At 43.5% G+C, this 27395-nt stretch overlaps 1 protein-coding gene and 1 long non-coding RNA gene across 2 annotated transcripts; one reads left to right on the forward strand and one right to left on the reverse strand.

Moving 5' to 3' along the window:
- Positions 1–192: 192 nt before the first annotated feature.
- Dlat (dihydrolipoamide S-acetyltransferase) lies at positions 193–25135 on the reverse strand. The gene is made up of 14 exons (XM_021171323.3): positions 24764–25135; positions 24257–24358; positions 23735–23859; positions 23416–23569; positions 19161–19287; positions 16491–16678; positions 15395–15536; positions 10813–10880; positions 10213–10305; positions 9799–9906; positions 5499–5614; positions 2982–3144; positions 2515–2651; positions 193–1570 (listed from the first exon to the last, which is right to left on the reverse strand). The coding sequence occupies exons 1-14, from the start codon at positions 25037–25039 to the stop codon at positions 1441–1443; spliced, it is 1929 nt and encodes a 642-aa protein (XP_021026982.1). The 5' UTR covers positions 25040–25135; the 3' UTR covers positions 193–1440.
- On the forward strand, positions 25134–27215 carry LOC147002012 (uncharacterized). Its single transcript, XR_015048954.1, has 2 exons — positions 25134–25680; positions 26956–27215. It is a non-coding gene; the product is annotated as an uncharacterized LOC147002012 (long non-coding RNA).
- Positions 27216–27395: the final 180 nt, after the last annotated feature.

A 27395-nucleotide genomic window follows, 5' to 3' on the forward strand; every position in this document is an offset into this window, starting at 1 on the left:
ACTGGAGGCTTGTGGACAGTTTGGAGTGTCGTCATGCACCATATGATAATGAACACTTAGAAACAGACTCAACACCGATGAAACACTTCAAATTTCAGGGGGTGGCCCCCCATATTATACACAAGGTCAGGGTTATTTTTAAAGTCACAAGTAACCCCAAACATTTATGAAAACACATCACATCAACAGGAAGTCTGTTCCCAATTTATTTTTACTATCCTGCATGTCAGCCCCCTTCCCTCCAACAGAAGGGTGAAACATAATAAAACAAAAGAGCACTCAGACTGGAGGGAGCCGCCTACCTATCTAAGTTTTTCTGTCCAGTGGGATCTGAGGGCCCTTATTTTACATGAGATAGGACTGGGGTGAGAGAACACTCTTGAATATACACTTTTTTCAAAAACTTTCTCCAACCACAGATTGTCATGTTGTTTTGGGTATTATTTTTGTTTGTTTTACTGAGATAGAGACTTGCTATGTTGTTGAACTATCCTCTGGCTTTATCGTTTTGAGTAGCTGCAGCTGCAGCACCAGGTGCCTGTTCTGGGCATTGCATGTAGCACGGCAAAATGCCCACAAACATCCTCTCTTCCATTTCCTTTCAGGCAGTATCTGGTGATAAGTGAACTTTGGCACATATAAACAATAAAACCATATATTACATATGTACACTTCTCCCATATACATTTTAGTTATCCCACCGAGTTCTCAAACAGTAATAACGTGATACTCGGGTCCATGTACAGTCACCATCCAGCTCATCTCAGAAGCAAAGCTCCACTTCTACAACGTGTTCACTTCAATATGCATGTTCTTTTATTCGGAGGAAACTGCAGAATTCTCAAGTTATTCATTGAAATTGTTTATAAATAAATACATAAATCTTCACTTATACCAAGAAGCGGGCTTATATCTTTATCATGAGGGGAAAGCTATTTTATTTAGAGATTCATATAAAAATAACAGTTGGTTGAAGAGGTCTAAGAAAATGATGACTCTTAAAGTTTCACTTATTTTCCTTGAGTGATAAACTTAGATCATGTAACAGGAGACTTTAACTAGGGTTAGAGTCCAAAGAAAAACTTTTGTTCAAACTCCTCACACTTAAATAAGTTGAATCAATTAAATTCTAAACTCCAGGGTCTCATCCAGGTTACTTTTATGAGCCTGCCCATCCTATACCCCTAGGAAGGCCTTCTCACCAAAGACTTAGGCCACATGTCCCTGCACTAGGAGTGTCCAGCTCTAAACTGATGTTTAATTATTGAGGGGTACAATATTTGGGTGTAACTGGCATTTACAAAAGATTCTTTATGTCTATTACAAATAAATTATCTGGACTGAATAATAAAATTAACTAGTGAAACTTTAAAAGAACCACCTCTTTAATAACATATAAATATAATGTCAGCAGAGAAAGAGTAGAAGTTCTTGGGTAAATTATAACAACATAGTTATAGGCTTTTCAAGGTACTTTTTGAATTCAGCAAGCCACTGGGCTCCGACTGCTCCATCCACAACTCGATGATCACAGCTGAGTGTAACAGACATCACACTAGCCACATCAAAGCTAGAAAGAAAAACATCAGTGGGTATTCTGAAGGAAACCAATGAGCCCAAGACAACAGCCGCCCATGAGCTGACTCCTACCATAATCCTACCCAGGTAGACTATTTCCCTTTTATCATTCAGATGACAGAATTAAGGTCACTTATATGCTATGCTAACAAACAAACAACAAAAAACTAATTTTTAAATATCTGAGACAGTTAACCAGGCTGGTCTTGAACTTGCCATGTAGTTGAGGTGGCCTTTCTAACCCTCTTGATTCAGGCCCTCAAGTAGCTGTGATTATAGATCTGCATATGAAAACTGGTTCCACCCACTGTTTAGCTCAGACTGTCAAAACCTTAATACACACAGGGGAACAAGGGCTGCCAAGCTACCCAACATTCTGCTTTTGTCTGATATGATGCAGATCTACCTTTCTAGCAGTCATTAGCATTCTGTTGTTGCCTGCTGTCACAGTACAATGGCAAGGACTCAGGAACAGATCATTTGACCCAGAAAACTAAAATATTTACTATCTGACTCTTTAAGAAAAAATATGCAGGTAGGTAGTGGTGGTGGCACATGCCTTTAATCCCTGCACTTGGGAGGCAGAGGCAGGTGGATTTCTGAGTTCGAGGCCAGCCTGGTCTACAAAGTGGGTTCCAAGACAGCCAAGGCAGCACAGAGAAACCTTGTCTCAAAAAAAAAAAAAAAAAAAGAAAAAAAAAAAGAAAAGAAAAAAGAAAAAAGAAACAGAAAAAAAAAAAAAAATGCCAACCTGTCATCTAGAAATCTCAAGACCACATCTCAACTACGACTGAAAGTCATAAAATGCTTAGTGAAATCGAAGTGGCTTCCATTGTATCTCACACTGCATTTACTGATGCCACTAAAAACCGTATGTAAAATCCATGATGACACAATGCGATCACATTCCCAGCCCCTCTCCACTTCCCCACTCACCCTTTCTCATTATCTGCTGGGATCAGTTTATCCTCTGAAGCACCGATTGCCAGAATACATGCCTGAGGTGGGTTAATAATTGCAGAGAAATTCTTAATTCCAAACATCCCTAAGTTGGAGATTGTAAATGTTCCACCCTAAAGGAAAAGAGTATAAAAATAGATTACATTGTTACCATAACCAAGAATAAAATTACAAATATTCTCTAAAGAGGCCATGAGAAAGCCTTTTATTTAAGAAAGTCTTAAATAGGACACATGATAAAAACCAAAGTCAACTAATTGTACTGGCTTTCCCATGCAATTATGAAAATGTGTCTTTTAGCTTTTCCCATGTAATTCAATTGCTTTGTTTTGAAGACCAAGTATCATATGATATATAGCAGAATCAAAATAGAAAATGCAACAAGAGAACGAGGCTGAGCTTCGGAGTAATACATGCCCTACAGCCGAGGAACAGCACCCTACCTGGAACTCATGAGGCTGAAGTTTACCCTCTCTCGCTTTGGAGGCTAAAGAAACAACATCACTAGCAATGGTTTCCAGTCCTTTTATGTGTGCATTAAACACAATAGGGGTGATAAGTCCTGCAGGGGTACTGACAGCAACGCTGACATCAACCACGTGATTTCTGTTAAAAAAGAAAATGGAGTCAAACTCACCACCATAAAAGACTAAGAGATGCACGGGCTGGAGGGAGGGCTCATGGCTGATAGCACTGGCTACTCCCCCAGAGGACCCAGGTTCAATTTCCAGCTCACAGCTATCTGTAACTCCAGTTCCAGGGGATCTGGCATCCTCACTCAGACATACATGCAGGGAAAACACCAATGCACATAAAAACAAATGAATAAATAAATAAATAAATCTTAAAAAAAAAAAAAAAAAAAACAGCTGGTGTGTCTCCCTCAATTCCTCCATCCTCTGCCTTGCCAAAAGAAGGAAGAAGAGGAGGAGGAGGAGGAGGAGGAGGAGGAGGAGGAACCACTAAAAAGTGCCAGGTTAAAGAAAATATGGAGCCGGGCATGGTGGCGCATGCCTTTAATCCCAGCACTCGGGAGGCAGAGGCAGGCGGATTTCTGAGTTCGAGGCCAGCCTGGTCTACAAAGTGAGTTCCAGGACAGCCAGGGCTATACAGAGAAACCCTGTCTCAAAAAACCAAAAAAAAAAAAAAAAAAAAAAAAAAAAAAAGAAAATATGGACTTGGATATTTACTTCAAACACTATTCGGTGCTTAGGATGGAGCTTAGGCAGTAGAGCACCGACCTATGCACAAAGTTGCAAGTCTGATGCCCAGCATCAGTAACCAGACACACACACACACAGCATTGTAGAAAGAATTGTGCTATTATTCAGATGTCTATCCTCTATGTTAACATCTTGATGTGTCTTCTCTTTCACTTATATTTTCTTAAAAAATGAAGGGGGCAGGGGAAGAAATGTATCAGAAAGTTGCTTTCACACTTATTTTCCTTGCTGTTCTTGATTAACGCATCAAGTAGCTTGCAAAAACACCATCATAATCAGCATGAAATAAACTGACTGGGTTGTAAGTACAAGTACATTGGCTGAAGCAGAGACTGCCACAAAGCTTGAGCACATAAAAAAAAGAGTGAGAGGAGGGAGGGACACTGTGGGGATGGGGCGGGCAAGGTGGCTCAGTGGGTAAAGGTGCCTGCGGTCAAGATGACACCTTCAGTCTAAGCCTGGGAACTCACACGGTGGAAGGAGAAAAATGGACTCCCAGAAGTTGTCCTGAAGTTGGCCATGGCATGTACATGTGTGTGGGGTGGTGGTGGTGGTGGGGAATATGGGATGGGGCTAGAAAGGTAGGTAGAAGGAAGGGAAGGAGGGAGGGAGACAGACAAAACAAAAAAGCTAAGATACCATGGGAGCATGGGAGAGAAACCAGTGCCCAGGACTCAGAGGAGGTCATGGCTCAGCAAAAACTTAAGATAGGCTCCCAGTCTTTTCTGGAGTAGATCAGCATCTCTGGCTTTTATTTATTTGTTGAAATGTGCTTCACTCTGTAGGTCAAGATGGCCTAAATGTCATCCCTTTGTACAGTTTCCTCAGTAAGACACCACTACATGAGCATTTCTCTGAGCTCTGTGACTGGTCCTGCTGAGGGGGACATGGGGATCTGTTTGTAGTCAGCTGTTAGATCTGAGAATAGCATCTAAGAGGGGACAGTTATGTGGGACTAAGGCCCAATCTCTGAGACCTAAGACTATTTCCAGGTACACAAAATGAAGGCTCTAGCTGCTGCCTACCCCTGGCTGGTCTCTGAGGATCCGTGTGTAAGTGGCAATGTGTGTGCATGTGCACAGGAGGGGGGTTAACAATAACTGTATTAAAGCTGGGTGAGGAAGAGACCCGAGTTTGGTTCTCAGCACCTACGTCAGGCAGCAGCTCCAGCTCTGAGGGATGTGGTGCCTCGGGCCTCCTTGGGCATCTGCACTCATTTGCACATTCCCATACCCGCAGGCACACTCAGACACATAATTTTAAAAAATTAAAAACTATAGTATAAAAGCACCTACCTACATTCTAGAAAAGGCCAGGGCTTGAGTTGGGATCCTGACACTGATCGACTTACTAACCTGGTCCAAACCACAGAACTCACTGAGCCTCTGATTCTTCATCTCAACAATCAGTGAAAACACCTAACTGATAAAGTGGTTCCGAAGACATAAAGCGCTGTACCCAGCCGTCACACGCTGACAGAACTTCCTGGTGACCAGGGAACGGATTCTACCCTCCTTTCTGACAGTCATTATCAGTGTAACCAGATTGTGGTTTATACCAATTTCCTTTTACTGAGTCCATATAAGGATCGCAGCCTAGACTGGCCAGCTGTCCACAGTCTCAGATAGTTTCATGCTGTTTCAAACCAGTTTACCCACGGGCACAGTCTCTTCATCCCTAGCTGCGGTCAGCAGACGTGAGCTAGCACAGGTCACTGTGGAGTCTCCAGTAACTTACTGCCTTATAACTGTGTCCATCCAAGACGAGTTTGCTTCGGGAACTTTCAGACAGGCCAAAGCTGAAGCCTTTATAATGAAGTCGTTGACGGAGATTTTCCCTTTGCCTTCAAGCATCTGTTAAACACAACAAGCAACGACTTTTATTAGCCCTCCTCTCCCCAAAAGAAGCAGGTTCTTTATCTGTTGAACGGAGGCATGGCAGCAGCCGAACATTGTGATTCATGGCGTGTCCTTATTTTCATTTCAACTGAACCAAGGTGTTTTTTTCTTTTTAAAATATCAAGTAAATGACAACCACACTAACAAATGTTTGTTTGAAAAAGAAGAAGTAGACTCAAATTCCTCAAATCAGGAGTAAAACTGGAGACATGCCATCTTTCCAAGATAAAAAGGAAGTACTATGAATACCTAACACCAACAAATTGCACAACCCAGATAAAATGCACAGGTTTCTAGAAAGAAACCATAAATAAAGAGTATAAACTCAGAATAAACAACGATGAGATGAAACTGGTCGTGCAGTCTGCTCACATAGACTAGACCCAGACGGCTTCGTTTTTTTTCAAGAAAACATTTCTTTGTCCTAAAACTTGCTCTGTACACCGCCTTGAATTCAGAGATCTGCCTGCCTCCGCCTCTTTTTTTTTTTTTTTTTTTGGTTTTTCGAGACAGGATTTCTCTGTATAGCCCTGGCTATCCTGGAACTCACTTTGTAGACCAGGCTGGCCTCGAACTCAGAAATCTGCCTGCCTCTGCCTCCCAAGTGCTGGGATTAAAAGCATACGCCACCACCACCCAGCAACTAGCTCATACTACCAAATGTTTATAGGCTAACAAATCTTCACTTAGATATCTAAAGAATAGAAGACTTAACAACTTAACAATTCCCCAGTGTTAGTCTCATTCATAAATGAGACAAAAAACCCAACAGTTAAAACCTAAACATTATCTTATAAATATAACCAAAAAAGTCCTTAACAAAATATTAGCAGACAGAATCTAGCCCATTAGCTACGACCAAATAGGTTTTGTTTCAAGAATGCAAGAGGTGGTAACATCTAAAAATCAATTAAAGTGTGCAGAGCAGCATGTGACTATTCTCTTGTCTCCTCTGGAGGCTTAGAAAGGAGAATCATTGGAATCCAGAGTCATGGGCATCACAGTAATATCTTTCTTCTTAAAAGAGAAAAAGAACAGTTACTGTGGGATGCCCTAACAGAACAGAAAGGCCACATGCCTGCTTCAACAGCCCCAAAAAGAAACAAGAAAATTCATTACAACAGAACAGATAAGGAACTTGGAGGGTGCTTCTTGACAAGAAAAAGATCTATTACCCCCATAATTATCTAGCCTCATACTTCATGGTCAAAAAGTTATTCCCCCTAAGAGCACAAGACAAGATGTCTTCAAGGGGATGTTTCCCTCTTGTGGCTAGCCTCTGTAGGAACCTACGTGTGTGTGCGTGTGTGTGTGTGCTACACACACACACACACATTTGCACAGATACAAAGCACATAAATAATAAAGCTTTTTTAAAAAAGAAAGAAAGGAGAAAGAAATGAAGAAAAGAAAAGATGATACATGCTACAACATAGCTGAACCTTGAATATGATAAATGACAAGCATTTAATAAAGAATGGACTTCATATGATTCTAGGCAGAGAATTCCATTTTGCCTACTGGTAAACCTTCCAAGACAAAAATGTAAGACTGAGGAGAGTGGAAGGATTGATGGGATTATGGCAAAGGGCTATTTGGAGGTGATGAAAATGATCCAAAATTTTATCATGGTATTGTGGTAATACTCTGAAATACATTGAGTAGGACACCTCAAATGTGTGAATTGAACATGGCATTAAATGATATGAATATCTCAAAAAAGTCATTCAAAATAATACACCAAATATACTGGATACATTTATCTGTTTCAATACTTTGATTTTTACTAATATTTTTGTAGTCGGTGGTGGTGGCACACGCCTTTAATTCCAGCACTTGGGAGGCAGAAGCAGGCAAATTTCTGAGTTTGAGGCCAGCCTGGTCTACAGAGTGAGTTCCAGGACAGCCAGGGCTACACAAAGAAACCCTGTCTGGAAAAAACAAACAAACAAAAACAAAAAAACAAAACAAAAAAAAACCCCACCCAAATATTTTTGTAGCTGGCACTCAGGAGGCAGAGGCAGAAGAATCTCTGTGAGTACAAAGCCAGCCTGGAGTACAGAGTGAGTTCCAAGACAGCCAGGTCTACATAGAGAAACCCTGTCTTGAAAAATAAAGCAAAAAAAAAAATTTTAGTTGTGTGTGTAGGTGTGTTTGTGTGTGTGTGTGTGCACGCGTGCTTGCATGTATGAATGTATGTATATGTACATACATGCAAAAAGGAGCCTGTGGAGGTCAGAAGCAGTGCCAGATCCCCTGAAATTAGTTCTAGACAACTAACTGGAAGTTGATGTGTTTATGTTGGGAAATGAATATAGCATGTGTCCTCTGCAAGAACAAGTGTTCTTAACGTGAGCCATCTCTCTTGCCCCACTTCAGAATTTGGACAATAACTGTATGCCGTCATCTTTACTCCCTGCAGCGACTGACAAGCACTGATGACTCACTCATGCAGTTAGTGATGTGCCTCACCTGTCCACTCTGTGCTGGATACAAAACGGATGAAGCACCAACACTCAACAATCTGGGCTCAGGGAGGAGACCTTGTAAAGGGAGTGGCTGTGCGTCCGTCACACAGCATCTTACAGTGTTGTGTGAACAGGGAAGGGGAAAAGGTGGTAAATTTAGACTGAGGAAGACCAGTCAAGGCAATACATGTCAAGTCCTTAAGGAGGTCAGGGAAGAAAGCACAAGGACACAGTAGGGTCTACATGGAGAAAACACAAGTACGGAGTGTAGAGATGCTGAGAAACAGCAAGACAGCCAGTGTGCCTTCAGTGGCGGGAAACCAGCTCAGAAAGATCTCGAAGACCCCGGGAAAGGCCCCATAGGCCATGCTAAGGAGCTGATGGGGTTCTTCTGTTCTACTATTTTTTTAAAGATCTTTTACAATTATTCATTTTATGTGGTTGAGTATCTTCCTCATTCTCTGCTTTACTTATTTTTAAAGACTTGTTTTATGTGCATGTACATATGTGCATCCCGTGTGAGCCTTCTGCCTACACCTATGAAGCGTCTAGTCTTTGGAACTGGAGCTACAGGTAAGTTACCATGTGGGTACTCAGAACGGAACCTGGGTTCTCTGCAAGAGCAACGAGCCCCCTTAACCAAGCCATTCTCCAGCCCCACTCTGCCTTCTTGAGACAGAGTCTCTTGCTGAGTGTAAGTTACAGACTTAGCTAGACTGGCTAGTAAGCCAGCACCAGGGATTCTGTCTACCTCCCAGTACTGAATTACAGGCATATCAAAGTACCTGCTGTTTTAAGTTAGTGCTGGAAGCTTTATACTTGTGCAACAAGTACTTCATGGATCAACATCTCTCAGTCTTACTTCTGTTCTTACAGCCCTTGACCCTTACAATTCTCAACCATTAGCATGAATTTTCTTCACCTCTCTGCCAATCCAAACAGGGTACATTTCCCATAGTTTGGCCACATTTGTCTTACAGCACTGTGAATTCCCCAACTATCACTGGTCTCCTTCAACACTGTGCTGAACTCCAGTAATGAACACACACAGTGTAATTGAGTAAACAATCGAGAGGCAGCTTCATAAAGAGCCCAGTCTACAAATGAATCCTGCCACCTTTGTAAAACACCTTCCCTTCCTGTCACATTTAGTAGTGCCCCAATTCCATCATAAACTCGTGCTGAAGACAGACTGCTCTTGCTCTCTATCCCCAAGAGTGCCTACACTGAGCTAAGTGCACACGGAGTATCTATGAACATGAGTATCATTTCTAAGCTACCAGAGCAGCCTCGAGCATCAAATCATAGACAACTTGCTAGACTAACATCTATCCATGGCAAAGTGAGTTTCAATGCTGTGTTCTAATCGAGGGTTAACAGAAAAGCCAGAAAAGGTGGTGCACTCCTGTAACCCCAACATTTTAGAGGCTACAGCAGAACTGCAAGGTGAATGCAGCCTTGGTTCTATGGAGTTCCAGGTGTGAGCTACATAGTGAGACACTGTCCAGATAGTTGCAACAAATCAAAAGAAGTGACATGAAGTTTCCCAGGATGGTCCCTACCCAACAGTTTCAAGTGGCAGTAATTTTCTATCATAACCAGCTTCTGATAACAAAGCACATGGCAACACTGGAAAGGTTTCTAGGGAAAGACAGAATTTCTGGGTTTTACCTTATTAAGTTCCTTCCGTACCAACAGCACCTCTCCCATATTTACATCGACAGAAAGGTAATAATGAGGTATAGTCTGCTTCGACTGCATGAGCCTCTGCGCAATCACCTGAAACCAGAGAGTCCAACATCAGTCCTCAGTTGACTCCAGACTGTACCTAACTCAGCCTGCTTGCCTCTTCCTCGGCTCCCTGGTAGCTTACCTCACACGCCAGAGTAAGTCAAAGGACTGCTCCTCCTAGACTAGCCAAAACAGAGGCTTCTCTACCCCATCTACTCAACTGACCAAACCAAACGTCCTTAAACTAATAACTGACAAGGTCCTTTTTGGTGTTTTAAACTACCACACACACAACCAAACAACCAGAGTGGAAATGCCAGCAGCTCTGACTGCAGATTTTGGCGGTGCCCTTACTCGACGAATGTTGCTGATGGGGATGTCTGTGAAGACACCTGCAGGAGCTGGTGCCACTCTTGGACCCGGGGGCGCCATGGCAGCTGCTGCAGCCTAAGAGGGAAAAGAAAAAGCACTTAGTGACTGGCTGGAGACCACCTGGGACATGCTACTGCTGTGGAGGACCACATGCCAAAGCGGAAGAGCAAAGGTCTGAGGAGTAGCTGGATCAATCTCCACAGAGCAAAAGGGACTCGGATTAGACGCTTTATTAACACCAGTCTAGGAGTGGTGGTGTGTACCTAAATTCCCAGCACTCAAGATGCTGAGGCGGGAAGATTTCAAGTTCAAGGTTAGCCTGCTTCCTCAATATAACCAGAAGAGGTGGGGTGTGGGGGGTGGAGAAAAAGCAAAGCATTTTTAATTGAAGAATTAAAGAAAGAAAATATAAACGCAAGGCTGTGGGCCAGGATGTAGCCCAGTTGCAGGAGTGCTTGCCAAGCATGTATAGCGCCCCAAGATTCAGTCCCCACAATGATAATAATTTTAAGCTGACTGTGGCTAAAACTAAATGAATAAATGAAATGAAGTTACAATTTTAAAAAGCCAAAAATAACTCACAGGAGCAGCCTTAGAAGGCACAAAAGAGTCAATGTCCTTCTTGATGATTCTGCCTTCTGGTCCCGTCCCTGAAGAAACACATAAATATCGCATATGTGGCAGCATCCCACTGGATCTCCAAGGTCAACACTGTGACCCTGAAAAGACCCCATCTCCCTCAGGACGGCAGCTTTGTTAACTGCTCATTAATCAAGTGCCCCGGGCAATTACTAGTTTTGTTTGTTGTTTTTGTTTTTTGGAGACAGGGTTTCTCTTATAGCCATGGCTGTCCTGGAACTCACTCTGTAGATCAGGATAGCCTCCAACTCAAGAGATCCGACTGCCCCCCTCTCCTACTTCACCCCTTCCGAGATTGACCCCCAATCCCCCCACCACCGCCAACAGTGGTTCTTTTAAACTACTGTAAATAGTAACCATTTTTCTCTCAAAGTTTTATCTAGCTAAATTAAATTCTTTATTTTCTTGCATTTTCGTTATTTTGTTTATTTCTTTACTTTAAGCTGTGAAACACGGACATAATAATACTGATCATAGTTTATAATTGAAAGGGAAAATTAGCTGTTGACTGTGGTTATCTTAAAAAGCAAATCAAAATAAAAAAATCAAAACCAAAAACAAAATAGCACCCCAACTCACTGAACCTTGAAATACTCTTATTTGACCATAAGGTACAATCTTTGTGTAAGGTTGACAATTTTCTGAAGAAATAACCCTTTTTTACTTCAGAATAGCATGAATGACGTGCAACTGCAATGATCTCATTCTTAGAATCATTCATTTTCCACAATTTTCAGGTCTTTCACCCCAACCAAAACTAAATCAACCCATGCGACAAAGCAAGGAGGAAACCACAATGTCTCTAAGAGACCGCCAGGCTCTCCCACCGGCTTTGTTTACACAAACTCCCCTCCTTCCTCCCATCTTTACCTCAGGGTTAGGGTCTCAGGTTTAGGCTTAGGCCCAAGTACATCAGCCTGACCTTGAAGCAAATTCAGAATTTAGTTATTATAATACCTTTTACACTGGCCCACTTCTAGAAAAAAATTGGTCAAATTGATTCATCTTCCCCCACGGCAGCCTTTTAAAGGGTTCCCGTTGTGTGCAGTTCTTCCCAATTCCTTTCCTTCGTTATGAAAACAGAGTTGGCTAGAACTGTCTCTCCTCACCAGGAGTCTAGAACAGAGGCGGCAGGGACCTCTATTAGATTCCCCACCCTTTAAGCAGAGAGAAGCCATGACCTCCCCTGCCACCAACCGGGACAGAGCTTGATGCCATACCCCATTACAGTTAGTGTGTTAGCCAGCAAACACTTAATTGCTTTGCCAGCTCCCCAACAAAGCACACGGGTGATCATAAGGCAATAGGGTGTAAAGGGAAGAGCTAGCTGGCAGGAAACACGCAGCACTCTGTGGAATTACGCAGCTGACTACAGTCACCTGTCTTATCTGTAGGGTGGAGATGACAGCACCAGCCCTTGTTCAGAGCTTTACTGTGAGAACAACGGACAGTGAGGCAGAAGGTGCACGCGCGCGCGCGCGCGCACACACACACACACACACACACACACACACACACACGACCACTGGGCTCTCAACCCAGAATCCTCAGTTTCTTCCTCGGGAGTTAACGTTTTGGCTAAATTTCCTAATTACCGTGCCCCTCTATCTGATTTTTTTCTTCTACAATAGAGTTTTATGTTTTTCTTTCTCTTGCTCCCTTCTCCACAGCCCCAATAATGAATAAAGAAATAAATTTAAGTCCCTGAAATCCACAAGAAACACGTCTTCTCTTTCTAGTACTGCCATATGATAAACACAGATAAATTTGGTCTTTGTCCCAGGCTTTTGGCTTGGGCCTTCCAAAATCTAGGAAATTCCCCATGTGGTAGGTATTTGCTTTCTCCAATCAAGCCTCTTTACGTCACACTAGTTTATGCTAACAAGGTGAGTGAGGGTGGGGCTTCTGGCTAAGGGACATCACTTGTTGTCTGAAGACCAAACACTTGGTTAGTGTGGGACCTTTCAATCTTCTTTCCATTGGCCCTCCCCTGCTTCCTGCACCAATCCCGACTACAGGGAGAGGGGAAGCTAGACACAGGTGGAGGCCGAGCAGCCCCAGCCTCTCCCGAGTCTTCGCACCCTTGTTTCTGCGCTCCCTTTCCTCTCCATGCTCCATATGGTCCTCAGACCTGTCAGGCTTTGTTTGATTCCAGGCCATGGGCTACAGGTGGAGCGCCCTCTGCCAAAATGCTTCTCTCTGACCTTTCACAGGGCTGGTGCACAGATGACTCCCTGTCTGGACATGAGGTCATGTATCACACTCCTCAGAAAGGTCCCTCATCCATCCTAAAAGTCACCGCATCTGTCACCGAGTCTTTCTTAATCCACCCTTAAGTCACCTCAGCTCATAACAGTAGAGTCAGGATAGCTAATATGCTTTCTCTGCTCAAGCACTGCTTACTCATTCATCTTCACACCGTATTAAGTATTATTTTTATATACAAGTAACAGAGCCAGTAAAGATGACACTGTTAGCATAAGGCAGAGGTGACATTCAAACCTGAGCCTTCTAGCTCTGGATCCCATCCTTAACCACTCGCTAGACTTTTGTTACTTCATTGGCTCCTGCTGGCCAGTGAGGTCGGAATGTTCCCCATCTTACAAACAAGAACCTGATGCACAGGTGCTTCTCATAACCACGTGCTTAGCTGCTAATAAAGGAATCCTTAACCCAACCTGCAGGAAAACAATACCAAGGTCCTTCAGCTTACCGCTCTACCAAAATCCAGCACCACTACCTCTCGAACAAAAGACCCTACTAGTCCAGGTTCTGCACGCACAATTACTAACTCAGCCCCTCTGCTCTATGTAATACCTTACACTCGTCTGATACTAAGCACAGATGTATAAAGAATGCACCAACAAACAGCAGCTTGGTGCTGAGTGAGGGCAACAACTGCAGATCTGAGGACAGCACAGGGTAATGAGAAAAATACAGAAATTAAAATAGGACCTGATGTTCAAGCCTCTAATCCTAGCTACTCAGGAGGCTGAAGAAAGAACATAGCAAGCTCAGGGCCAGCTTGGGCATTTTTTAATTTTTTTATTTTGAGATGCTATGACAGAACAAAGTAAAGAGAGGGGTAGGAAATACATATGAGTGTTACAGTGCCTGCCTACTATGATCCTAGGTTCATGTTTAAAAAACAAAAAAAATAAACCCTGGGCTGTTGAGAAAGCTCAATGTGTAAGGATGTTACTGCTAAGCCTAATGACCTGAGTTCAACCCTTATGCATTAGGAGTCACACTGTACACAGAGGTCAGAGGACAAATGACAGGAGTCAGTTCTCTGTTTCTACTGTGTGGGTCCCAGGGACAGTACTCAGGTCAGCAGCAGCCAGCACTTTTACCTGATGAGCCAGTTTTGCTTATTGCTACACTCAGTTAACCTAACACTGGGATTTATTACACAGACACGTCTTATAACTCAACACTGCTCAACAAACACATTTGCTTATGCCAACACTTAAGTAAGACAGGATAAAGACAAGGAAATTGTGAAGTAGACAGTGCCTCTCAGCACCTGAGAAGCAAGAATTCCAACATTCACATCTGCTAAAGGTGTTTCTCCTCCCAGTAATAAAACAACAATTTCCTAGGAAGCTAGCTCATCAAAAGCCCCATTTATAATAGAAGACTTGTATTATATATAGCCCTTATGGCTCCTGGTGTTATCTATAGATTATAATTCCATCCACAACACCTCCAGTGCCACCCCAACAAGCCCACTCACCAAGAGGAAGAAGGAACAAGAAGAGAGCCGCCACAGTGGCATGTGGCTAGAGTGGCCCAGCTAAGTGCAACTCCCCCTGCGGACTCACTATTACACTTGGGTATGTCCGACCTTCTCTGACTGCCTCTGAAAAAGCCCATATCCAAACTTGGGTATAAATTATTTCCCAGAGAATATTTCTCTTAATGTCCATCCTTAAAATCTTCATCAAAAGTATCTTTTAATAAACAACACTGTTCTTTGATGTGCTTTTGATGTTTTTGTGAGCATGTTTCTTCTTTTCATTTTTTGTTTTGTTTTTAAAGACAGGATTTCTTTGTGTAGCTCTGGCTATCCTGGAACTCACTCTGTAGACCAGGCTAGCCTTGTACTCAAAGATAGGAGTGGGCTACCATGCCGGGCTCAGGAACACCTTTTTATTTTTAATAAAACCCCAACTCAGCTTCATTCTAACAAGTCCTGAAATTCTTTTCTGCACCAAAGCTACAAAACCTGTGTTTGCCTGAGTCCAGGTTCCTAAGATTACAGGAGCTAGCTCCTCAGATCTCTGAGGGCCAATGTGAGAGACCCTTCCTTCCCTTATCACTGCTGTTGAAGATTTCCTATGAATAGAGGAAAGTTTGAAAAGGCACACAGCTTACATAGGCAATCCTAGGCAGATACGGTGATGCTTGCCTTCCATGAAGGCAGCAAGGATGTCTCCTTCCACACAGGTATGCGTGCTGGCCTCACACACAGCATTTATCTACACGGTAACTGTATAACCCCTTTCTTCAGAAAGAAACTTACCTTTAACTTGGGTGAGGTCAATCCCTTTCTCTGCTGCCAACTTCTTTGCAAGAGGGCTAACGAACACCCTTCCCTTTGGTCCAGCAGGAGCAGCTGAGGGGGTAGGTGCTACAGGCTGTGGAGTGGGAGGAACAGCTGCCACCTTTGGGAAAAAAAAGTTACAGAGTAGCTATCCATTCATTACTGCAAAGATAATCTGACAGAACACAGGTCCATATTTTATAATGGAAAACTCTTTATAATTAAATGATGTTATGCACTTTCCTGGCTTGACTAACATAAAAGACAAATGGCAAGAATATTTTCTGACAGAGTCAAAAACAGTTCATGCTAACTAGAGAGGTGTGGAACTAAAACTGACCTATGTATAACATACTGGCTGCCTGTCATTTCTTGTCCTTTTTCCTTTTGAGACTATGCAAGCCACAGTGATCATCCTGCCACAGCCTCCCAAGTACCCAAACCACCAAATACCTTGCTTCCTGTCCATTCTTTATTTCCTTATATTAACCTGAGCTCTGCTTTATTTAATCTCACTTCAGGATAGAAAATGATAGCATCAGCTCCCACGTTTCAAGTATCTTAAGGAATGGACCACTCCGTTCCCTGACAGCATCCGAATCAATGCAAGACTGTGAATGCAAGCTTCCTCTGAGGAAGTGTGCAGCTCTTCTAAACCCATGGAGAAGTACACTGGAGCGTGCAAGTGCATGATGCTACAACGAGTCATGTCACTTCAGGGCCCAAGGTCCAAAACACACTTCATCAGCTACAACCACAAATACCAGAACTGAGAGTGGAAACAGGTCGTTAGTTGAGCAACAGAAAATGTGGGGTGAGACCATCACCTCCCATGGACATGATATCACACCAGTAGCAGGACAGGTAATTTACCTTTGTTCTCAGCAAGGCTTACGATGTCGGCAGAGTAAACTACTGACCATCAGGTGGACAGCACGTGACACACGACACCCACGCGCACGCAAGCTCACTCGCACACACTACAGATTAACAGATACTGCCAGATCTGGACACACAGGAACCTGAGCTATTGTCTGCCTGAATAGACAATTCCCCAATTCAGAACTACACCTACCGGGGGTGGGACAGGTGGTGCTGCCTGTGGCTTTAAGCTGGTCACTTCTGTTGGCCTGTAGTCTGCAAATGCTGCTATATCTTCCTGTTTTTCTACTATGATACATAGTGGAGCTCCCAGAGGAACATCCCTTGTGCCTTCAGGGACCAGGATTTTTGCCAGATAACCTTCTTCTTGTACTTCAAAGCCTTAAGTAGAAAGAAAATCATTATGGAACTCAAGCCTCCACCATTCCTACACCCTCACTAGCGTTTCAGGTAAAACATTTTCATAGTCAAACTACTAGCACTGTTTTTTGGCTTTGTTTTGTTTTTGACAAACTACTTAACTTTTCTGTGCCTCTGTTTCTGTCTTTAACATGGGAACAAGAATAGCACAGTCAACCCTCTGTCCACAGGTCCTGCATCCCTAAAATCCATTCGGCTGAAGGTGAATGTTACATTGTTGCTGACATGTACTATGTAGTTAGGCTTCTGAGGTCTGAACTTAGCACACACACTTTTATTCTTGCAACTATTTCCTAAGTAGTCCAGTGTAACAGCTACTCACACAGCTCTGTTGTACTGGGCATTACAAGTAACTGGAAATGATTAAAGTGTACAGGGCTAGAGGCATAGCTCAGTAACACAGGGCTTACTAATATACTCAAGGCCTGAGGTCCAATTCCAGTGACCCCACCCTCCAAATACTATGTCCACTTATTTAGGGAACTTGAATCTATAGACTTAAATCAGAGTGCCAACACATATACCAAGGAATGGCCATATAATCCTTACATAAATGTTAATGGATTTAAGTCAATTAATGTTTTTAAGTACTTACCCTGCACAAAGTATAAATGAAAAATACAGTTGGCCCTCCAAATCTATAAGATCAAAACAATTTGGGAGAAAAAAAAAAAACAAAAACCCTGCACTCGTGCTGAGCTTGCACGAATGCCCTTCTAGAGCCAATCCCTTGTGGATACTGACTATGTCTGTTCTACCAAGACTGCAGACAGTGGCGCATTCTAAGAGTTACTGAAAATGCCTCAAGGGTGGCTTTATGTGGCACTTATAGGACACTAAGATGGTATCAGCTTGACTGCTAGAAGTCAGTTACATGGAAGTCAAATTACAAGAACTAGCAGCAGGATGGTAACATGGGATTTCAGCAGTAAAAGTATTCTCTGAGCTCCTCAAAGGCTATGCCTGGCATTATGCTGCATTTTCCAGTGTTATGAAATACAGTATCACTGGGGTCTCTGCATCAGCAGGTAAGATGTTACTCAGCTACTGACTGTTTCTCTCAAACACTGAAGACTTACAAAAGTGAAGGCCAAAGCTGGGTGTTTTCTTGTAACCACACCCTCAGGAGCCTAAAGCAGGAGGATGGTAGCTCAAAGTTAGCCTGGGCAACATGAGTTCAAGAGCAAACTAGATTATATAGCAAGGAGTTCTCTGTAAGGAAATAGCAGTGTGGCATGATGATGCATGACTTTAATCTTATCACTCAGATCTCTTGTGACTTCCAGGCCATCCAAGGTGAGTGAAACCCTGTCTCAGAAACTTACTAATTGATTTAATTTAATTAAAAACAGCAAAACCAAGCTACCAAGAACTTGCTCTCTGCAGTTATGCTTCTTGATGGACAGACACATCTCTAATGAATTCTTCCATTTCCCAACCGGGAAGACTCAATAGAAGCTGTGCTGAAGATGGACAGAGGTAGAGCACATCTAAGGTTTGGCAGCAAGCACCTTTACCCCACACCAAACCACCCTGCTGGCCCCTGCTTTTTCCTTAAGGAAGAATCATTTCTTCTAATAATAGCTATGAAAGAACCAGGCACGGTGGTACAAGCCTGTGATCTCAGCACAGTCTCATCTCGAAGAAGAAAAAAGAAGAAAGAGGAAGAGGAGGAAGAGCAGGAAGAGGAGGAGGAGGAGGAAGAGGGAGAAGAAGAGGAGGAGGAAGAAAAACACTATAAAAAAGGTATAGTATGTGATGGGGGGGGGGGGTCCTTACTCTTTGATATCACTTGCCCATCACTTGCCCAGGCTACCAAGAGAATGGTGAAGAGCACTGTCTGTGCCCACTACTGCCTGATACCTATGTCCTGCTCTGCCACTATGGCGTGGATGGGCCTTCTGCTCCTGGAAACCACGGAAGAGTGGAAACAGGTTCATAACACCTGGGATTATCAATAGATACAAGCACAGTACGTAACTGCAAGGTGAATAAGTCAATGAAGGGGCACATGGAAATGAGAAAAAGACCGACATCCATGGCACTTTCAGATTATGAGACTAATCTACACCCTGGGTACTGTTTTCCCTCAGAGTCACCTGAAAGGCTGGCTTTCTCCTGCCCTAGAGGGCATGACTATCTTCCTCCTCCCTCCTTCTTTTCCCATGTTTAGACAATGGCAGTTCTGGTACAACTTCTGAGTACCATAAAAATAAAGCCAAGAGAGCGAACCCAGGCCTTAGAATAGATCCTGACATATCCTCCATTGATGAGTACAGCTCAGAACTGACACGTGTGGCTGTGATGACCTTTTTATAAAATATGTCCCAGGCAGCAAATCTCAGGACTGTAAATGTCACATTACCACTCACTCAGTACAGAAAATGTACTGATGGCCATCCTCCTCCTCCTCACTCAACTACCCAGAGCTAAGAAACCTCACCTATGGTGGCCTTGTCGGTCTCTATCTCTGCCAGCAAGTCTCCTTCACTCAGCTTCTCGCCCACTTTTTTTTCCCACCTCTGGACCGTGCCCATGGTCATGGTTGGGGAGAGGGCAGGAAGAACAATCTGTGGAGACAAATGCCACACATCACTGCTTACCCAGGACGCATAAAAGCATTCAGGTAAGCGCATGCTTACCAACTATACAGTGAGACCTTGTCACCCATCACAAAGGTCTGTACTAATTGCTTTCCCAGTTAAATCAACCTTTAAAACAAGAGTGATTAGACACAACCAGTCACCCTAACCCATCCTCCAAAGTGAAAAGCAACGGAAGATGGAAAGATTTCTTCCAGATGGTCAAAACAAACCTCTCTCCCCCTCTCCCTCCACCCCCTCTCTGCACAGACAAAGTATCTTTTCAACCAGGTCAGTGGTTCTTAATTTTTCTAATGCTGCTACCCTTTAATACAGTTTCTCACGTTATTGTTACCCCCAGGCATAACAATAGATCCGTTGCTCCTTCATAACTGTAATTTTGTTACTGTTATGAATCTAATGTAAGCTTCTGGTCTGCAGATATCTGATGTGTGACCTACATGAAAGGGTCATTTGACCCACAGATTGAGAACCACTGATCTAGGTTACCACCGATACTTTTCATTCTTTTGTTTTATTGGATATTTTCTTTATTTATATTTCAAATGTTATCCCCTTTCCCTGTTTCCCCTCCAGAAACCCCCTATCCATTCCCCCACCCCCCTGCTTCTATGAGGGTGTTCCCCCACCCACCCACTCCTGCCTCTCCACCCTAGCATCCTCCTACACTTGGGCATCAATCCTTCACATGACCAAGGGCCTTTCCTCCCACTGATGCCCAGCAAGGCCATCCTCTGCTACATATGTGACTGGAGCCATGGATAGCTCCATGTGTACTCTTTGGTTGGTGGTTTAGTCCCAAGGAGCTCTGGTGGGGTCTGGTTGGTTGATATTGTTGTTCTTCCTATGGGATTGCAAACCCCTTCAGCTCTTTCAGTCCTTTCTCTAACTCCTCCATTGGGGACCCTGTGCTCAGTCCAATGGTTGGCTGTGAGTGTGGCCTCTGTGTTTGTCAGGCACTGGCAGAGCCTCTCAGGAGACAGCTATATCAGGCTCCTGTCAGCATGCACTGCTTGGCATCCACAATAGTACCTGGGTTTGGTGACTATATATGGGATGGATCCCCAGGTGGGGCAGTCTCTGGATGGCCTTTCTTTCAGTCTCTGCTCCACACTTTGTCTCTGCTTTTCCTCCCGTGAATATTTTGTTCCCCCTTCTAAGAAGGACCAAATCATCCATGCCTTGGTCTTCTTTCTTTTTGAGCTTCATGTGGTCTATGAATTGTATCTTGGGTATTCCGAGCTTCTAGGCTAATATCCACTTATCAGTGAGTGCATATCATGTGTATTCCTTTATGATTGGGATGATATTTTCTAGTTCTATTTCTAGTCTACACATTTGCCTAAGAATTTCATGAAGTCATTGTTTTTAATGGCTGAGTAGTACTCCATTGTGTAAATGTACCACACTTTCTGTATCCATTCCTCTGTTGAGGGACATCTGGGTTCTTTCCAGCTTCTGGCTATTATAAATAAGGCTGCTATGAACATAGTGGAGCATGTGTCCTAGTTATATGTTGGAATGCTATATGTTGGAGCATCTTCTGGGTAGATGCCCAGGAGTGGCATATAGTACTACCTGGGTCCTCAGGTAGTACTATATCCAATTTTCTGAGGAACCACCAGACTCATTTCCAGAGTGGTTGTACCAGCTTGCAATCCCACCAGCTGTGGAGGAGTGTTCCTCCTTCTCCACATCCTCGCCAGCATCTGCTGTCACCCGAGTTTTCAATCTTAGCCATTCTGACTGTGTGAGATAGATACTTTTCATTCTTATAGAATGATCTTGGTCTAGACAAACACTCTGCTGAATTTACTGTGTTCTGCAATAAGCATCTTTTCACGCATGAGAAACCATACTTATTTCACACCATATATATATATATGCATAAAATATATATATATAAATTAAGGACTAGAGATATCGCTAAGTGATTAAGAACACTTGCTGCTCTTGCATAGGATCTGAGTTTGGTTCCCGATGGGCCAACTCTCAATCACCTGTAACTCTAGCTTTAGTGAATCTAATCCTGTCTCCGGGAATACCAGCATGCACATGTCTACACACACACTTTTTAAAAATGAACATTAAGAGCAATTCTGGGGGCAAAGGATGAGGCTCAGTAGTAGAAGAGTAGCTGACTAGCGTGCATGACGCAGGACTACAGGGAAACCCACACAACCAAATACCATTTTTCATAGACTAGAGGAACAATACATTGTATTTTTTAAAACTGTTAAAAAAACAAAAGGCTTTCTGGTGTGTGTGTGTGTGTGAGATGCAAGCACAGGTGTATATAAGTGTGCAGTGGAGAAGCCAGAGGAGGATGTAAGGTATTCTGAGCTATCTCCCTCATTTACTTGAGAGTCTCTCACTGAAGTCAACAATAAGCCTAGCTCTTCAGCTCTCCCTTCTCTGCTCCCATAGCACCCTGGTTATAGAAGAGAACTAACTTACTCCCACGACGACCTCTACACATTTAAGTGCACACTAAATGCATGTAAAAACAAATATTTTTATTTTGGACAGGTTTTTCTCTGTATAACAGCCCTGGCTATCCTGGAACTCAATTTGTAGACTGAGCTGGCCTCAAACTCAGAGACCTGCATGCCTCTGCTTCCAGAGTACTGGGATTAAAGGTGTGTGCCACCATGTCTGCAAGACTTAGAAACTCTTTAAAAATTATTTCTTGTTCAGAATTTCTTTTCTTTGTTGCACAGTCACCAGTAAAGTATGAATGTATATGTGTGAGTGTGTATGGGGTGGGCAGTAGAAAGAGAAATACACTCATTTATTTATCTTTACCATTTCAAAGGATTCTTAGGGCCCAATTCTAACACTTGAACACAAAGCAGGATAAAATGGAGAAAAGAGGTCTTATATAATAAAATAAGGTTGCTGAACTGAAAGAAATCATCATGAAAGCTAAAGACCAGGAAAAATTTCATCATAAGGAATTGTTACCAATAGACTTGGAACGTGATTTCCAGAGAAGAAACTGACTCACCCAGAAAACTTCTTATAAAGTTAAGGAAAGGCCAAATCTTAATCCTTTAGATTTTACTTACTTCCAACATCAAGACCACACAAAGATAAACAAAGGAAAACTCTAATATCTAATAACGTGATTAAATGCACGAGCTTTTAGTGTCTGTGTATGTTTTTCCTTTGGCTCTTTTTCCCGTTTGTTTGGCCCTATTCTAGTTTTGGTTTTTGTTTGTTTGTTTGTTTGTTTGTTTTAGATGTCTAATAAGAAGGAGAAGGAAAGGGCGTGGGTTTGGGTGGGTAGGGAAGCAGGGAGGACCTGGGGTGGGAAGCTCTAATTAGATTGTGTATACGAAGGAAAAAGCTCGAGTTGGTTTCCTAGAGCTGATCTAGGTTGGTGGTAATTACATTTATGGCCAACAGCACTGTTAGAATGTTATCCTGGAGACTTATTCCATACTGCTCATTCTTTTTAAATGATTTATTTATATTTTATATGCGTTGGTGTTTTGCCTGTATGCATGTCTTTGTGAGGGTGCTGGGTCCCCTGGAACTGGACTTACAGACAGTGGTGAGCTGCCACGTGGTTGCTGGGAATCAAACCTGAGACCTCTGCAAGAGCAGTCAGTGCTCTTATCACTGAGCCAGCTCTCCATCACCTTCATACTTATTCTTTATTGTTATTTTTTCATTCATGACTATTACTGGAATACTTTATCTATGCTTAGAAGTAGCCCACTCTAAACCAAAGGAAAACTTCATCTGGGGACTTTCATTCAGCAAATAGCACCTGTTCTCTACTTAAATTCTACTTGTATAGGGAAAAAGTCATTTCCAAAACCTTTCACATCATTTGTGAAAGAGAAAAACCAAGCATTATCCTGCATCCTGGGCTAAAGCCAAGAAAGGTTAAAGAAACTGTCCAGGCTCACACACTTGGAAACAACAAGAATAATTTTCACAGTTAAAAATCTCTGAATACTGCTGAATGACAGGCACTTATAGTTAATGACACGTTTTCAGAATGCAATAGCCACCCATAGAGAAAAATGACAATAAAACTACTAATAACGAGTCACCAGGAGCCGGCACTCAGAGGCTGAGTCTTACCTGCATGTGAGTAGGATAGGAGCTACCGGGAGCGCTTGCAGAAGGTGCCGCTGGGGCAGCAGCCGGAGCTGGGGCTGCAGCTGGGGCTGCCTGTGGGGCAGCTGCTGCCACCGAATCCAATGTATAATTTTTAAAGGCCTCAATATCCTGAGGCCTGAAGAAAAAGAATACATAAATATAGAATTTATAAAGCAAATCCAATCCCTAACCTCCCAGCGAGTCCTCACATGTCTTTAACTTCCAATCTGAGTTAAAATGCTCTAAAAGCAACAAATGTTCACAAATTACAAGGATTTTTTTTCTTTTTGTTTTTACTCACTTTTCAACTGTGATACAGATGATGGATCCAACTGGAACATCTCTGGTCCCTTCAGGAACAAGGATCTTGGCCATATAGCACTCCTCCAGGCTTTCAAACCCAACAGTGGCTTTATCAGTTTCAACCTGTTAGCACAAAAGCACTGGCTTAGGTTTGTACTGCCAACAGGCAGTTAATTAGAATGTGTCTAGAAATCCATAGGAAGATAAAACCCACTACCACAGACTTGAAAGAAGGGTTTAAAAACATTTTGGGTAGAAGCTAGGCATTGCTAACATTGGGGGAGGGGGGATCTCTGAGCATTGCGGGCCAGCCAGAGTTACACGGTGAGTGAAACCTTGTCTCAAAAACAATTTAGCTAGCTGCTGACAACGTAGCTAACCAATCATCTCTAATAAATAAGGAGGTGGGAGGGGAGCTGCTTCATAAAGAGAAAGAGGAAACTACCTACCAGAAGGCTAAGCTTTAGTCTATTCAGCAAAGCCACTCCCTTACGTAAAATCTGCTTGTTTTAAGACTTACCTCTGCAATTAGATCACCCTCACTGATTTTTTCCCCTTCTTTTTTTTCCCAGCGGGCTATGGTGCCTGCCTGCATTGTAGGGGAAAGGGAAGGGAGTGGAACCTGCAGAAAAAGAAGCATACATTTAAACAGGCATACTTAACCCTCGGCGTGCTTTCATTCCACCCAATTCCATGCAGAGTATTTACTGAGTCCCATTTCAAACTGTTCCCTGGAGATACAAAGGGAGTTCTTGGCACTCCAGAAATTCATGACTTTCAGTGGCAGGTTGATCTTCCAGTCAGTCTAGTGGATCTGAGAAAGCACGTGAGACTTCTCAGACCTTTTGCTCATAGCCCCAGGCTTAGACCTCTTCTTTCAATAGAAGAGATGCCCACTGGGAAGGTCTTGGGCAAGGGACCGTAATAGATCTGGGAGGGAGCTGGCTGTCGGAGGCCTCTCAAGGAGGATTCCCCACGCCAAGGAGCGGGCTCTGAAGGGCAACAGGCTCCAGGGTGGGTCACTCACCTTCTGATGCGGAGGGAGGCTGTAAGAGCGGCGGCTGGGCGACCCCAGGAGTTGTCGCAGTAAGCGGTTACGCGGGACAGTGCCGGAGCCGGAGCTCCAGCCGCACAAGGAGCGGACCCCATAGCTGGGGATCCCACTACCGCAACGAACCGCAGCGGGGCCAATCCGCGGGCTACCGCACGGGACGCCGGGGCCTTCCTTCAAGGCTGCCCACCGAGCCCTGAACCCAGCCCTGGGCACAGCACTCTGCGCCCTCCGCGCACAGACGCGCCACATTACTGCCACCGACCCCCACGCCCCAAAGGCTCCGCCGTCTCCGGAGTGACCTCTCCAAGAGCAGCGCGGCTCTGCCGTCAGCCGCGCACTGCGGTCGCGCAGTGTCGTAAAAGCGGCTGCTTGGACGGGTGACCGGAACGTAGGGTTTCCGCGCCCCTCTGCGGGGGAACGCGTCGGAGACACCCGAGAGGGACGGGAGGCTGCCGCTTAGGATCTGCGGTGACGAAGGCGCTGCGAGGCGGTGCACGTTTGGGATAAACGGGAAAGGCTCTAGGAGAGGTGTCGCAGAGGATAGGAAGTACGGACCCGGCCCGTTCTAAGGTGGTGGCCTAAGGGACCCGAGAGTCGGACCAGCTGCAGCCTGAGGGCAGGGAGGCGGTGCCAAGGGGAACGGCCGCCTTTGCTTTAAGAAAAAGCTGGGGAAAAGAGCCCGGGCTGACAGTAATCCAAAGCTTTAGGTCGATGGGTGCGGGCGCACCTCGGAAAGTTGGAGGAAGGAAAGGCCCTCGAGTGACCGGGGATCAGGGGGTGACCCTTGGCTGCAAGCCCGCCCCGTGCAGGCTGTCCTAGTTCCCTAGCCCACCGGAAACGGGAGCAGCAGGGTTTTCAGCCAAATGATGTGAAGGGCAGCCAAGAGAAAGGTACATTTTCACATTTCCAGTTAGTCTCAGAGGACTAATTATATTTCCTCTATAAAGATACTTGTTTGTTAAAAAAAAAAACAAAAACGCAGTTTTATTACCCCAAAATTTCCACCGTATCCTCTTAAATAGCGAAAATATTTTAAGACACACACATTCCTTTAATTATAACATTACGGAGACAGAGGCAGGTGGAACCCTAAATTCCAGGCCAGCCTGGTTTAATACTGTTCATTGCCAGGCCAGCTTGGACTACATACTGAGATTCTTTTTTTAAGGTTTAAGATACAACTTTGCGAAAACTGTTGTCCTGCTGTCCCGCCGTTCTGTGAATTCAATAGGAAAACAACAACAGAAACCTTTCTTAAACTATGGAGTAACAATGTGGGGTCAAAAGAAAAAACGGCAACAGTGAAAAGCTGCCGAACCAACAACGCCGACCTAGGTTGTTTCTCAGTATTGCTGCCTACGCCGAATCCTACCCGGTCGCTGCAGCTGTGGCTGTGAGGACACCCGTGCCCTTTGTACTGCCATGCCCTCGGTGTCACACGAGGCCAGCCAACACTGCCTGAAACACCTTGGCACAGATTCCCCATGTATGGTGTGATTCGCACTGGTTTTACTGTACAAAGTTTTCTGCTCTCACGTGAGCATAATGATTTAATTGCAGAAAGACATTTCCCACAGTTATCCCTTCTATATAAACATTATAATAGTATAATCTTTAGGTTGAATTGTTATGAGTATTTGGATTTTAAAATTGCTGTGGCTGATTTGAATTTCATAGAAAATCAATCAGTGAATTTTGGTTTGAGATTTGGACTAAATTTTCCAGTAAATGTCTCCATAGATTTTCCTATTCTATGCTACATATGTTTTATAAAAATTATGACATTATTTTCTGTGTATATGCTAACCATCTCCATCTCTCCAGCCCAACACTGAGCTATCTTGCCAGCTCATATGTTACATATTTATGTGACTCAGCATCCTCAATATTGACAATTATAAATCAACTCTAGGTATTGTAGTAACGTATTTAAGCCGATTTTTTAAAAACTGGCAGCACAGTTCACACAGGGTATCTCATTCATAGGACTAAACTATGTGTCCATCCTAAAAGAATGTCTATTGAAAAATGGGTATAGACACAATGTAATTTTTTTCAGTCACAAATAATGGGGTTTGTCATTCACAAAATGGATGCAACTTAATTAAGCAAATTAACTCGGTCTCAGATAAATATTGTATATTTTCTCTCATTTTTGATCCTAGTGTCACTGAGCAGCATCAACACTTGGTAACGTCACCTTTGTATGATGTGCAGTCATGAACGGACCTTCTGATGTGGCACACACATCAGATTAAAAAAACAACAACAACAACTTACTAATGTGTGAGGCAGATGAAGATCTTATGTGCTGGTTCTCCTTGTCTTCTGAATAGCAGTAATCCTGCTGAGTGATTGACTGTCAGTTATTGAGTAATGATTTATGTGCAACATTTATGCAATATGTATCCATTGGATGGGTTATGTAATTAGCCTTATCATTCCTGAACTGAAAGGGACATTAAATTAGGAGGAAGCATGCTCTGAATGTCTACCAATTCCTCAGTGTACAGATGGTCAGAGAACACCAAGAACACAAGAAGAAATTGGAGGACAAAAAGTTACAACTGATAGCCAATATGGTGTACATGACTGTTGTTCTGTT

The sequence above is a fragment of the Mus caroli genome, unplaced genomic scaffold (assembly GCF_978045245.1).
Source record: "Mus caroli unplaced genomic scaffold, Mus_caroli_1 scaffold_11, whole genome shotgun sequence".
Taxonomy (NCBI): Eukaryota; Metazoa; Chordata; class Mammalia; order Rodentia; family Muridae; genus Mus; species Mus caroli.